Source organism: Cannabis sativa, chromosome 8 (genome assembly GCF_029168945.1).
Source record: "Cannabis sativa cultivar Pink pepper isolate KNU-18-1 chromosome 8, ASM2916894v1, whole genome shotgun sequence".
In the NCBI taxonomy this organism is placed as follows: Eukaryota; Viridiplantae; Streptophyta; class Magnoliopsida; order Rosales; family Cannabaceae; genus Cannabis; species Cannabis sativa.
Window position 1 is genome coordinate 46,810,657 of NC_083608.1, and position 12,397 is coordinate 46,823,053.

General features: G+C 29.7%; 1 protein-coding gene across 1 annotated transcript; it reads right to left on the bottom strand.

Annotated features, from left to right (window-relative positions):
* Positions 1 to 801: 801 nt before the first annotated feature.
* On the bottom strand, positions 802 to 1,749 carry LOC115700329 (classical arabinogalactan protein 6-like). Its single transcript, XM_030627899.2, has one exon. The coding sequence runs from the start codon at positions 1,553 to 1,555 to the stop codon at positions 1,013 to 1,015; it is 543 nt and encodes a 180-aa protein (XP_030483759.2). The 5' UTR covers positions 1,556 to 1,749; the 3' UTR covers positions 802 to 1,012.
* Positions 1,750 to 12,397: the final 10,648 nt, after the last annotated feature.

Here is a 12,397-nt window from a genome sequence, read left to right on the forward strand (position 1 = left end):
CTATAGTGGCTTCAGCAAAGGGTTTTCTTGATCAATGGCATATTGCTCAAAAGTCTCAAATTGAGACATCTTGGTCTGGTTTACAGGCTATGGATGGGGCGGAGCAATGGGTCAAACCTGAGGAAAATAGTATCAAGATAAATGTTGATGCGGCTATCTTTGAAGAACAAAACCATTTCGGTTTGGGATGTGCAATTCGAGATCATAATGGTTTTCTTTTGACTGCTATTACAAAACTGATTCGTGGTGTTGTTCATCCAATGGTGGCTGAAGCTATGAGCTTCCGAGAGGCTCTTAGTTGGCTCAAAACGCACCAAAGACAAAGGGCCATCATTGAAACCGATTGCCTATTGGTTGTGCAAGCTTTGAGAAGTAACATTCATACAAATTCTTTGTTTGGTGAAATAATAAGTGATTGTAAGAGTTTACTTACTCAAGTTAGAAATGTTTCATTTAATTTTGTTAAACGGTCAGCTAATGTAGTCGCTCATGAATTTGCTAGAGCATCTATATTACATCCTGATCGTATTTTCAGTATGGGGGATGTCCCAACTGATTTGCTTCCATGTGTGGTAGCTGAATTTGAAGGATAAATAAAGTTGAATTTCCTTTCAAAAAAAAAAAAAATTAAGAACATATAGCTTCGAAAATGAATTCTTATCAAAATGTTGTATAAATGAATGACATAAATTAAAATTATAATTTAACGAACGATCGATTACAATTTATGAGTAATTAATGTAAAATTTGTTAACAAGAGAATTTAATAAAAAAAAAAAAAAAACTTAAAAGGGGAGGGGATTGTGTTTATGATATTCTCTTATTATATTAACAAGAGAATCAAATTAATTACGTACTCATATCATCATCAAAGACATTAATTATTACCTCTAATATATAATATATATTATAGAGGTTAATTAAGATCATTATTTCCTCCCTAATTAAGTATTAAAATGTTAAACACACATGCAACTGCTAATTTATTTTTTTTAATAATTAATTAATTAAATTAAAAAGCAAAGAACCCAACCACGGCAGCAACACCGACCGCCACGACACCTGATGAGGCACCGAGAGCGGCGGCGCCGTTGCTTCCACCATCTGCAGCTGGAGCTTCGGCGGGGGAGGGTCCATCGGAGATACCAGTGTTTTCCTCCGCTGGGGCCGGTGACACGGCTGAGTCATCGCTTCCAGGAGAGGGAGGAGAAGAAGCATCAGAGGATTCGGGGGAGGAAGCCGGAGTCTCAGAGGAGGAGGAGGAGTCAGGGGAGGATGCTGGAGTCTCGGAGGACTTTGGAGAAGGAGCCGAGGGCGAAGATGAAGAGGATGGAGCCTTAGCCGGAGCGGTGGTTGGGGTTGTTGGTGAGGATTTTGGAGCTTGGGTACTGTTACCGGAGCTAGGTTTTGGTGAAGCGGCCGGCGGAGAAGGTGAGGGAGATGATTTTGGAGAGGGCGAGGCGGTGGGACTGGTGGCCGGTGCCTTGTTTTCGGCTACAACTCCGGCTACCGCCACGACGACAAGAGCTAGGGTAATAAAAACTTGGCGTGCCATTATATTAATTTTATTATTTTTTTAGAAGATGAACAAAATAAATTAAAAAAAAAGGTAATATTATTAATAATAATATAGAGATAGAGGGATTCTTAATTTTTTTTTTATTTATTTATTGCAGTAGTTTTTCTCTTTAAAAAATAATATGAAAGAGAAATTAACAGTACTGCAGATAGATTAGATGGAAGAAATTAAGAATGAAGATGTTGGAGATGAAAATTATGGGACTTTATAAAGTTAATTTGAGTGGTCAAAGGTAATTAAGTACGTAGGTGTTGTACGTGCATGCATGCATGGCTGAGTTTGGAGGTTGGTTAATTTTTTCGGTTGAGACAGTTGACGGTCGGTCATGCATGTTTGCCTCGACGAGTTTTAAGGGCTATCACAAGACCCTTTGTTTTCTTTTCTAATCAAGTTAATACTAAAATAGGCAAATTTCAGTTTTTTTAATTTACTCTATTTTCTTATATTATATATTAATATTAATTTAAAGAGAACCCATAATTATAAAACTAAGTAGAGTCAGTTGAGGATTAAATGAATGAGAGAGAATAATTTCATAAAAAAGAATCACAAAATTTGATTGGATGGATTTATTTTATTTTTTGATGAAAGGGTGATAGGATTTATTTTAGAGAAATGTTAGTAAATAACCTTATTTCTAACTTTAGTGATAGTTAATGTCTTTTTTTTTTAAATAATTAAATAAATGTCTTTTTTTACTTTTTAATACCTAAAATATCCTTTATTATATAAAAGGTATTATAAAAATACCTTAGAGTAATATGAATATAATATACAAATACTGTACCCAGGGCCGGCTCTGACTTTTAGTGGGCCATAGAAAAAAAAATTATTTTGGGCCCTTATTTAGAAAAAAAATATGGTATTTTTCAAATTCAGTAAAAAAAAATGGTATAATTTTAAAAGGTAAATTTTTTTTTGGGCCCCTGGGATAGGTGGGCCCTAGGCACAGGCCTAGCCCGCCTATGCCCAGGGCCGGGCCTGACTGTACCTTAGAGTAATATGAGTTATTATGTTCTTTTTTTTTCTTTTTTTACTGATATGTATTCTTTTAATTTTATTTTTATTTCTTTCCATCATGATATATAATATAACATACAAACGATATACCTTAGACCAATATGAATATATCATAAACTTAAACTAATATACTATTAAATGATTTTTTTTTACGATATACAATAGCATATAAAAACTATATTCTGCAATCATAAACATAAATATTATAGTGAAAAATTAATATACCACCTGTATAGTGGAAAAAAAATATATACATACCAAAAATTTAGTTTAATATTCCACATGTTTTTTTTTTCTTTTTCTTTCCTTCATGATATACTAATGAACATAAAGACAATATTTCCTAGTGAAATATAACTATACCTCAACCTTATTTTAATATTCCACATTTTTAAATTTCCGTCTTTCGTTCATTATATACCATAGCACATTAAAATAATATACTACAATCTTAAACTAATATATTACCTTTCAGTTTTTTTTAATATACAATTGCACATAAAAAACGATATACTATTGTCCAAAATAACTATACCAAACACTTAATTATTCAAGGTTATAATTGTAATTTTATCATCAAACTTTTAACATAATGGACATTTTGTTAATTTTTTTTACAAAATGAGACATTTATTAACTTAATTGTTAAATTTAGGATCATTTTGCATCTTGACCCTTTATTTTAGATTGTCAAACTATAGTTGAATATGCATTTTTGTTTTGTCAAAATTGCAAGTTTGAAATCTTAAAAGAATCTATGAATAAAAATCCAAATCAACTTAAAACAAGTATAGGCTCGGCCCAAAAATTGATCACTAGCTGTAGGTGCCAGCATGCATTTAATTATATGTTTAGCCGAGAAATGCTAGAGTTTATTTTTCATTTTTCATTATTTTTTTTTTATTTTTAACTTTTTGTGAATAAGAGAATTTGTATTACAATGTATTTTCTATTCAAAGTCCCTTCAGGGACGTGTGAATTAACACTTATCAAGAATCAAATCAATTAAATAAAATATGAACTAAAGTGCTAGAATAGCTAAATCAAATAATAACATAAAATAGAAAATAAATGCAGAATAAACTGAATAAAATAGTGATAAGTTTTAACGAGGTTTATCACCTTTTTGTGGTGATTAATTCCTGGGAAGAACTATCTTAATTTTGGTTAAACTTTATTCAATCTTCAACAATAGAAGAATACATAAGAGAATACAGATCGAGTTAATCTAGCAAGGGGGTCTTGCACCTCGACAATATTACTGTCTTGTGTTAGAGAATTTGGAATTCACTACTGAGGTGGTAGAGCAGAGCAGGATTGAGTGAGAGAATCTCCCTAAGTAACTAAGTTGATTGCCTAATCATTTGTCCTAACAACTTTATGTTATTCCTGATTGTATTCAGGGCAATATTCCTTTCCTATGTGTAATCTCTTTATTCGTACTATGTACCCTTCTCTGCAAGTGTTGTTTGGCTATATATATATATATATAACTGATAGATTATTTTTTCAGGTCATTTTTAAAGTTATTTTTCTTCTTTGTTGTTACTTTTAGGATGATTTTACGCTTGTTAATTTTTCTTGATTTCAGGTTTTCGGAGTTTTAAAGTTTAGGATTCCGTAGTTTTGAAGTGTAAAATCTGTCCAATATCGAAGAGGCAAGACGAGTTGGAAATAGAAAAAAAAATCTTAGTTGAAATTCCTGAAGCTCGCAATCAGGGTCGGTCTGGTCGGTCTTAGGCTAAGGCGGGCTAGGCCCGCGCCTAGGGCCCACTCATTTTAGTAGCTCAAATAAAAAAAATACTTATAAAAATATAGAGATTTTTTTTAAAAAAAAAATAAATAAACATGCCATTTATATTTATAGTAAGAGTCCAATTTTTTTTTTTTTTTTTTTTTTTTTTTTTTTTTATATTTATGGCCCATTTCAAAACGGGATCGGCCCTGCTCGCAACGAAGAGCCCTTATTATTTGGTCGCAACTAATTGTCATCGCAATGAGAATACCGTATGGTTGCGGCGAGATCATTAACAGAAACATGGATTTTCGACTAGAGATTGTCGTCGCAACTAGACTATCTGTGGTTGCGATAAGGTGTTCCGTAGGGGACTTAACGACAGTTTTGTAATTTGGCTATTTTGAATTGAACGTAAAACTAATTTCTATAAGAGGATTTCAAATTTTTATGGTAATTATTTAGAAATAGAACCCTAAAAATAAAAGAAGAAAACTTGGGAAACGAGTGTGGCGATCTGATCAAGTTCTCCATCTAGCTTCTTTCTATTCCCTTCTTATTTCTTATGTTAATTTCTATTTTTAGTTTAAACATAGATTTGATTGTTGAAGTATTATGAATTAATTTCCAATTTAAGAATATAATGAATGTTGATTGATTTTATTCTAATATGTTAATATGATTTGCTTTTTCTTCTCTCTGGATCTTTTTGATTTGTTCATATTTGTGTTAATACATGTTTTAGATTGACCACCTTTAATATGATTTATGATCCTAATATGAAATTTGAAAAGTGAATATTATGAATGCTTTAATTGAACAAATATAGATTTGATGTGAAACGAGAGTATTCACATAGCTTGTGTGACCCTTAGATTATTTCTTAATGTAAATTATATATTATTCTATCTCAGATATGCAATAGATGATATATAATTTAGGACATTAATCATCTGAAAAGAGTTAGGGCTATTTTTATAATTTTTCATCACTTAAAGAAAAAAGATTAATAAATAGCATTGACAATTAGGTAATTGAAACAACTAGATTTATATCCCTAATCTCTCATCCATTATACCTTGAAGTTTTCAATTATAGGGAATTGTTCTTGAAGTTTTCTGTCAATTTTTATTATTTTTCTTTCCAATATTATTTCGATTACCCAAATATAAATATAAATCTAATTTAATGGTATTCAATTTCGATTCCCTATAATTTGACCTCACTTGTGTGAGTCCGCTTGATACGTGCACTTGAGTAAGTTTATAATTTTCGTAACAGTCAGTAGTCCTGTGATCCGTAAAGGGAAATACCGGGTAAGCTGTGCAATCCCACATCGCCTGGGGAAGGCCAAGTGGGATGATTCTGAGACTGTGTAGGTATGGGACTGCACAGTTGAAGAGAGCTTAAATGGATTGATTGATACTACCTATGTCAACAAGGTGCATCTTGTTTTTCGGTAGCCCATCTCGAAAGAACTCCACAGTTAAGCGTGCTTGGTCTGGAGCAATTTCAAGGATGGGTGACCTCCTGGGAAGTTTTCCTAGGAAGCGTGTGAGTGAGGACAAAGCACGCTGGAAACACTCGTGTTGGTCTGTAGGGTCAGTCATCAATCCAGGAAGTAGCCAGAGTGGCGTACTCGTGTATAAGAGCCATTCATTCTGTGGGTGTAAGGACCCAATGGAGGCTTGAAGCGGGGACGTTGCATTTTTGGTACCGTTATTAGGGAGTTGTTTAAATAAATATTATAATAATTAGATTAAATTCTACTTTAGTTTCTTTTTCTACTTCTTGCAAACTTATTTTTCTTAAATTCTTCTTATCTTATTTCAGGTACTTTTGGTTTATGCGACGTCAAGGACCAAGTGCAAGAGTGCATGTTGATCTTGAGATTGAGAAGACCTGCATACAAAACAGAAAAAACATGAGGTTAGAAAGAGTTGTTGAAAGGGTTGAACAAGAAGCGGTTATGGCTAATAACAACAATAATGGGGGTGTCGTAGAAGATTTGGCTAATGGTCGTAATTCACCTAACTGCTTTTTGAGGGATTATATTACCAACATTCACAGACATTCGGTCTTGTATAAGACCACATGCCATAAAAGCCAATAATTTTGAAATTAAGCCAGCCATACTTCAAATGGTTCAATCCACAGTCCAATTTGAGAAAATACCATAAGAATATCCAAATATGCATTTAGCTAACTTCGTGGAGTTTTGTCAAACATTCAAGATGAATAGAATTAGCTATGATGTTATTCGCTTGGGGTTGTTCCCATTATCTCTTGGGCTTGTTCCCATTATCACTTAGGGAATGAGCAAAGAGTTTGTTGGTGTCTCTGCCACCTGACTCAATCAACATATGGAAGGATCTGGCTCTGAAGTTCCTTTTCAAGTTATTTCCTCCAGCCAAAGTTATCAGCCTGAGATTGGAGATCAACAATTTCATCCAGCACGACAATGAGTCTCTTTATAAAGCTTGAGAGAGATTCAAAAACCTGATCAGAATGTGTCCCATCACAAGATTGAGAAGTGGATGCAGGTCCAAAACTTCTACAATAGGTTGACTAGAAATCCCCGCACACTCATAGATGTTGCTTCTGATGGGGCTCTTATGAGGAAAAGTGATAACGAGACTTATGAATTACTTGAGGAGATGACCATGAATAATCAACAATGGCCAAGTGAGAAAAGCCAATCGAAGAGAGTGGCGGGTTTACATGAAGTTGATGCCATCACTAAATTAACATACCAAGTAAAAGCCTTGACCAAGATGATGATAACTCAAGTGCATTACGCTCAAGTGATTTATGAGTTATGTGGAGGGTCTCACCCTTATGACAGTTGCCAGGTTAATTAATATGTGAATATTTTACCGATGGAGAAAGCTCAAGCTTATGGATACTCAAAAGATTGTGAGTATATACTTATCTTGATGGACGTCGTCAGTATTAATAAGGGCAGTTGTATAATCAACCTAAACAAGGTTTCTTCCAGTAATAGGCCACAACAACAACAAAATTTTTAACCCACTAATCAACAACAACAATTTTTGGGTGGAAGGTGATGCAATAAGCCAATTCATGGTAGAAACCCGGTCTTCTATTCGAAACATTGAGATTCAAATAGGGCAATTGGCTGCTAAAATAGATAATAAATTTTCCAAGCACTACATAAGTAAATTCAAAAGAAAAATACAAGGCAATTACCTTGAGAAGTGGAAAGAATTAACAGAAGTCAGTTAAAGAAAATGGTTAGGTCAACAAGCACAAGCACCGACACAAGAGGAAATGTAGTGCAATTTTACAAAAGAAGCTCCCTCCTAATTTAATTGAGAGATCCTGAGAGTTTTACCACATTGGGAGGATGGAATGAATCAATGTTCTATGTGGTTTGGGGGCAAGTATTAACCTAATATTGCACTGGTTAGTATTCAAGAGATTGTAACTAGTTGACTGTTGTTTAACTAATTCAAGGGGGTAATTAAAGATGTCATTGTCAATGTGGTCAAATTTATTTTTCCATTTAATTAATTTTATTGTACTTGACATGGAAGAAGATAGTAATTACATGCTCATCTTCCTGATCAGTGCCTATATATGCAATTGATCTAAAAATTAAAAGATACTGATTAGACATCAACACAACATATAAATGATAACGTACGCATCTTTTTATATAGATGAGAATAATTATATATTAATTAAGATTAATTTGTGTGGTCCATGCAGGAACTAAATGATTGATTATATAATATAAGATATCTATATAAATTAAAAATATCTTCTTCCTTTCATTTAGAGTAAAATTTATGGTTAAATTAAAAAAATAATTATAACTAAACATATATAATTTATATTATTATTATTATTATTATATATAAAAAGTTAGTTAAATGTATTAATAACAAAAATTATAATTTGTTCTCATGTATTTTTAGCCGTAATATTTGATGTAATTAAAATTAAATTAATGACAATTATATTTAAATACAATTTTTAGTAATAAGTAATTTTTTTAACTGAAAATAACATTTAGTAACAAAAAGTATAAAAGGCTGTAACAATTTTTTGGTGTGATATATATAATTGCAAGTGAGGAAATGGCCATAAAGTAGTAAAAAGAAGCTATAAATTAATAACACTTTTATGCAATTCTCTGCATCTGTCCATATATCTTTTAGGTTATCACTTTTATTTATATATTTATGTAGTCACCTCTCTACCAATCTAAATGATATTAATATTATGTCAAGATCATTGACCACGTTCATGACATGGAAAATACCCTTTCCTTTTCTAAAAAGAAAAAAAAATTATATAGCTATTAACTAGAGCTAGAGCTAGAAAGAAACAAAAAGAAACCCCACGTATAGTATATTTATCTAATTTAAATCCATATAAAAAATACAGCACAAATTTATATTACGTACACCTTCATAAAAGATAGTTTAATTTAGTATTTTGTTTGTTGACATAGAAGAAAGTGTTTTAGTTTATTTATTTTTCATATTATTAGTGTATGTTGTGCTTAATTATTTAACATTATCTGTAAATTATCATATCGAAATAAAATAGTAAAATAGTTATCGCACTATAACAAAATATTAAAATTTATTATTTTTAATATTGTAAATTATTTATTTTTTTTTACAAATTTATTAGTAGCTAGTTGGTAGTAAATAAGTAAAACGACTATATAAATTTATATATATAAACAAAACTAAAAACTAATATTCGATACCGAAATTCATTAAAAATGTACCAAAATACTCTCTTTTGAGTTTGCTTATATATATATGCCTGCAGCAGAGATTCACATCATATAATATTTTATGAAATTAACTTATTATATACTTTTCAATAGTCTTAATTAGGTAATAACATGATGTATATAAATATATATATATTTACTAGGTGAATGTACTTGCCGAGCCACGTATTGATAGTTTTATTTAAGATTTTAGTTTTTTTAAGATTTTGAATATATTTTATTTTTAAAGATTTCAAATTTTTTGTTTGAAAAAATTAAATATTTATATTTGAAATATTATTTAATAATGTATTAAAAATAATATTAGTGTAATTATAAAATTGTAAATAAATTTATTATTGGAGTAGTAGATTATTCTATTTAGTTCTTTTTTTAACAGAGCATTGTAATGTAAGTTTATATCTATAAATATTCTGTAAAGTGTTAATATTATATGAACATCTGCATTTATAAAGCTAAAAAGTGGGTCAATGACAGAAGTGATATATCTGCAATCACACAAAGATAGAAGTGGTATTTCTGCTAAACCATGACACTTGAATCATCGGGCCGAATTAACACCAACCAATAAGAAAGAAAAAAAAACAGAGAACGGTTTCAAGGTGGAGTATTGTGTTTAATATATGAGTTTGCACGATCAGATTTAGAACAATTACAAATAATGAGAAAGTAGATACAGAATTAAATCTAATCAAATTTAAATTTAAATAGTATATGATTTAGATATTTTTAATTAATCTATTTAATATTTAATAATTATTTAGTCAAAAAAAATATCTACAAACATCATAGTGAAAAAAATAATAATAATAAAAAAAAAATAGTTATCCTTATATAATAGAAAAATAGAAAAGTTAAATTTTATCATCAATTAAAATTAATAATTATACGTGTATAATCAATAGGTTAAAAAAAAAGAGTATTGACCTATATTATAGATAGATATATAGATTATGGAGTGCAACACTTGGACTACATTTGATGACTCTATTGCTAAAAATTTCTTCACATTAGAATAGAAAAGAAATTAATAAAGCAATTAAAAAGAATAACATCACATTATGCATCGGAATAAAAAAAATAAAGATTTTTTTAAAAAATAAATAAAAAAAATTATTAATATTCTCCCAAGATAGGTTTGTTAGAGAGATATATGGTTAAGATGATTTTTTTAATTTAAAAAGAGATTATTAATATTTAAAAGATTATTTAATTTTTTGGATTTATTTATTAATGGGAGATCAAATGTTAAATTTAACAGAATATTCTTTTTATTTTTAAGTATATTTTGTTAAACTAAGAAATGCCGTTAAATAGGCACTTTTAATATATAAAGATATTCTTAGCTATTGATGGATATCTAATTAACCCTATCCCTATCTTTTATCATCACGCATATATATATAAAATAAATATGTATATATATATATATATATATTCATAAAATAAATACATAAATGGGCCACCAACTTGCAACTGGAACAAATATATATATATATATATATATATATATATATATGATATGATCTAGTGTAGTTGTACTTATTATAAGTCGATCGATATATATATCTTGATGATGAATTTTCTGATCTTATTATTATTCCTTTGCAAATACCAGACATTATTTTTAGTATCTTCAGCCAGATCAACTACTCATTTTTCAGGTAAGAATTTTATATACTACTCTTTTTAATTTATATATAATTAACTATATATAACGCTAGCTAGTTTTATGTATTTTTTCCTTAAATATTATCTTAGAAATTAATTTAAAAAGTACTATATATATAGTATATCGAAATAATTAATTAGTTTAGAACAACAGGTTTTCATCATGATATGGGGTTATTAGATAATGAGAATAATTACCATCATCATCATCATGATCAACATCAGAAAGAAGTGGTACTACATGGAAGAAGATCATCATCATCATCATTACATGATCATGATGATATTCATTATGGCCGTGATCTTGATGAAGAGGTAGTACTAGTGCCGCGGCCACTTCCGCCGCCTTCGTGGTGGTCGGAGGATTATGCGGCCCCCCACAGGCGCCCACCTGTGCATAATTAACGCTGAAAATATTAATTAATTATAATTTGGTGGTGCATGCGAACCGATCGATACATAGATATATTTTTTTATATATATATATATATATGATATATATTGTAATTTTTGCTTCTTTTTGAGATCTATTGGTTTCATCAATCTATATTTGGATTTGGAGTGTGGGTGTTTTTTTTTTTGTTATAATTTGTTTCCAGAACAAATTAGTATTTATATATAAATTATATAAATGTATTAGTTTTGAGTTTGAAATTTTTGAAAATAATTCTATACATATATATATTAGGGTTTTTTTTGGTTGAAAAAACATATTAGGGTGTTTATATTAATTAGTACGTACGTATTTAACACTGCATGCGGATATATACTCCATATAATAGTTTCTGTGTTAATTAATAGATTTATTATTATTATTATTATTATTATTATTATTAGTTGATATATAATCGAAAGTATATAGCTATGTATATTCAGCTTTCCCCTATCAAGCTTGATAGCTAGGTATTATTCAACTTTTTCCTATTAATTAGTGAATTTTAGTTGTAATTAAGATTACTTCGTTAGTTATTATGTGAATTTTTATATAAATTTTTGTAAAAATAAAAATAAAATGGATACAAATTAAGTGTGAAAATAAAAAAAAAAATCCATTTTAATTAATATACGTATAATTATATCATTTTGACAGAAAATATTGCATTAATTAACTATTACTTTTTGACGTATTATTCAATTTGAATTTGGAAGATTTAGCATGATAAAGTACTAATTAATGAAAAATTAATTAGATTATTAATATTTAAGTTTGAAAAGCTATGATTACATATAATTACTTTCCCAACTCAATTAAATTAAATTACATTTATATGCGTGCCTACATTATAATATGATAGCATTGCTATTAGGCACCAACTGGTGCCTAATACCTTTCTCGACATGTCGCGTTACGATTTGCTAGCGATACTCTCTAAAAGCTATTATATTAAATTATATGGGACCCGATACTTAATTTTGGATCAATAGCGATATTGACACATAGGAGGGTGCTAAGCACCACTGGTGCCCTTTAGCATTTCTCTTATAATATAGTATGAGCATTGTTATAAAGTACTATTGGTTTTCACTTGCGAGTGATTAGCGATACTCCTTAAAAATTATTACATTAAATTATATGAAACTCGATACTTAATTAGACCAATAATGGTATTGATATATA

Excerpts from the sequence above, each read along its gene's own strand:
- LOC115700329 (XM_030627899.2), bottom strand. The coding sequence starts at position 1,555 with ATGGCACGCCAAGTTTTTATTACCCTAGCTCTTGTCGTCGTGGCGGTA.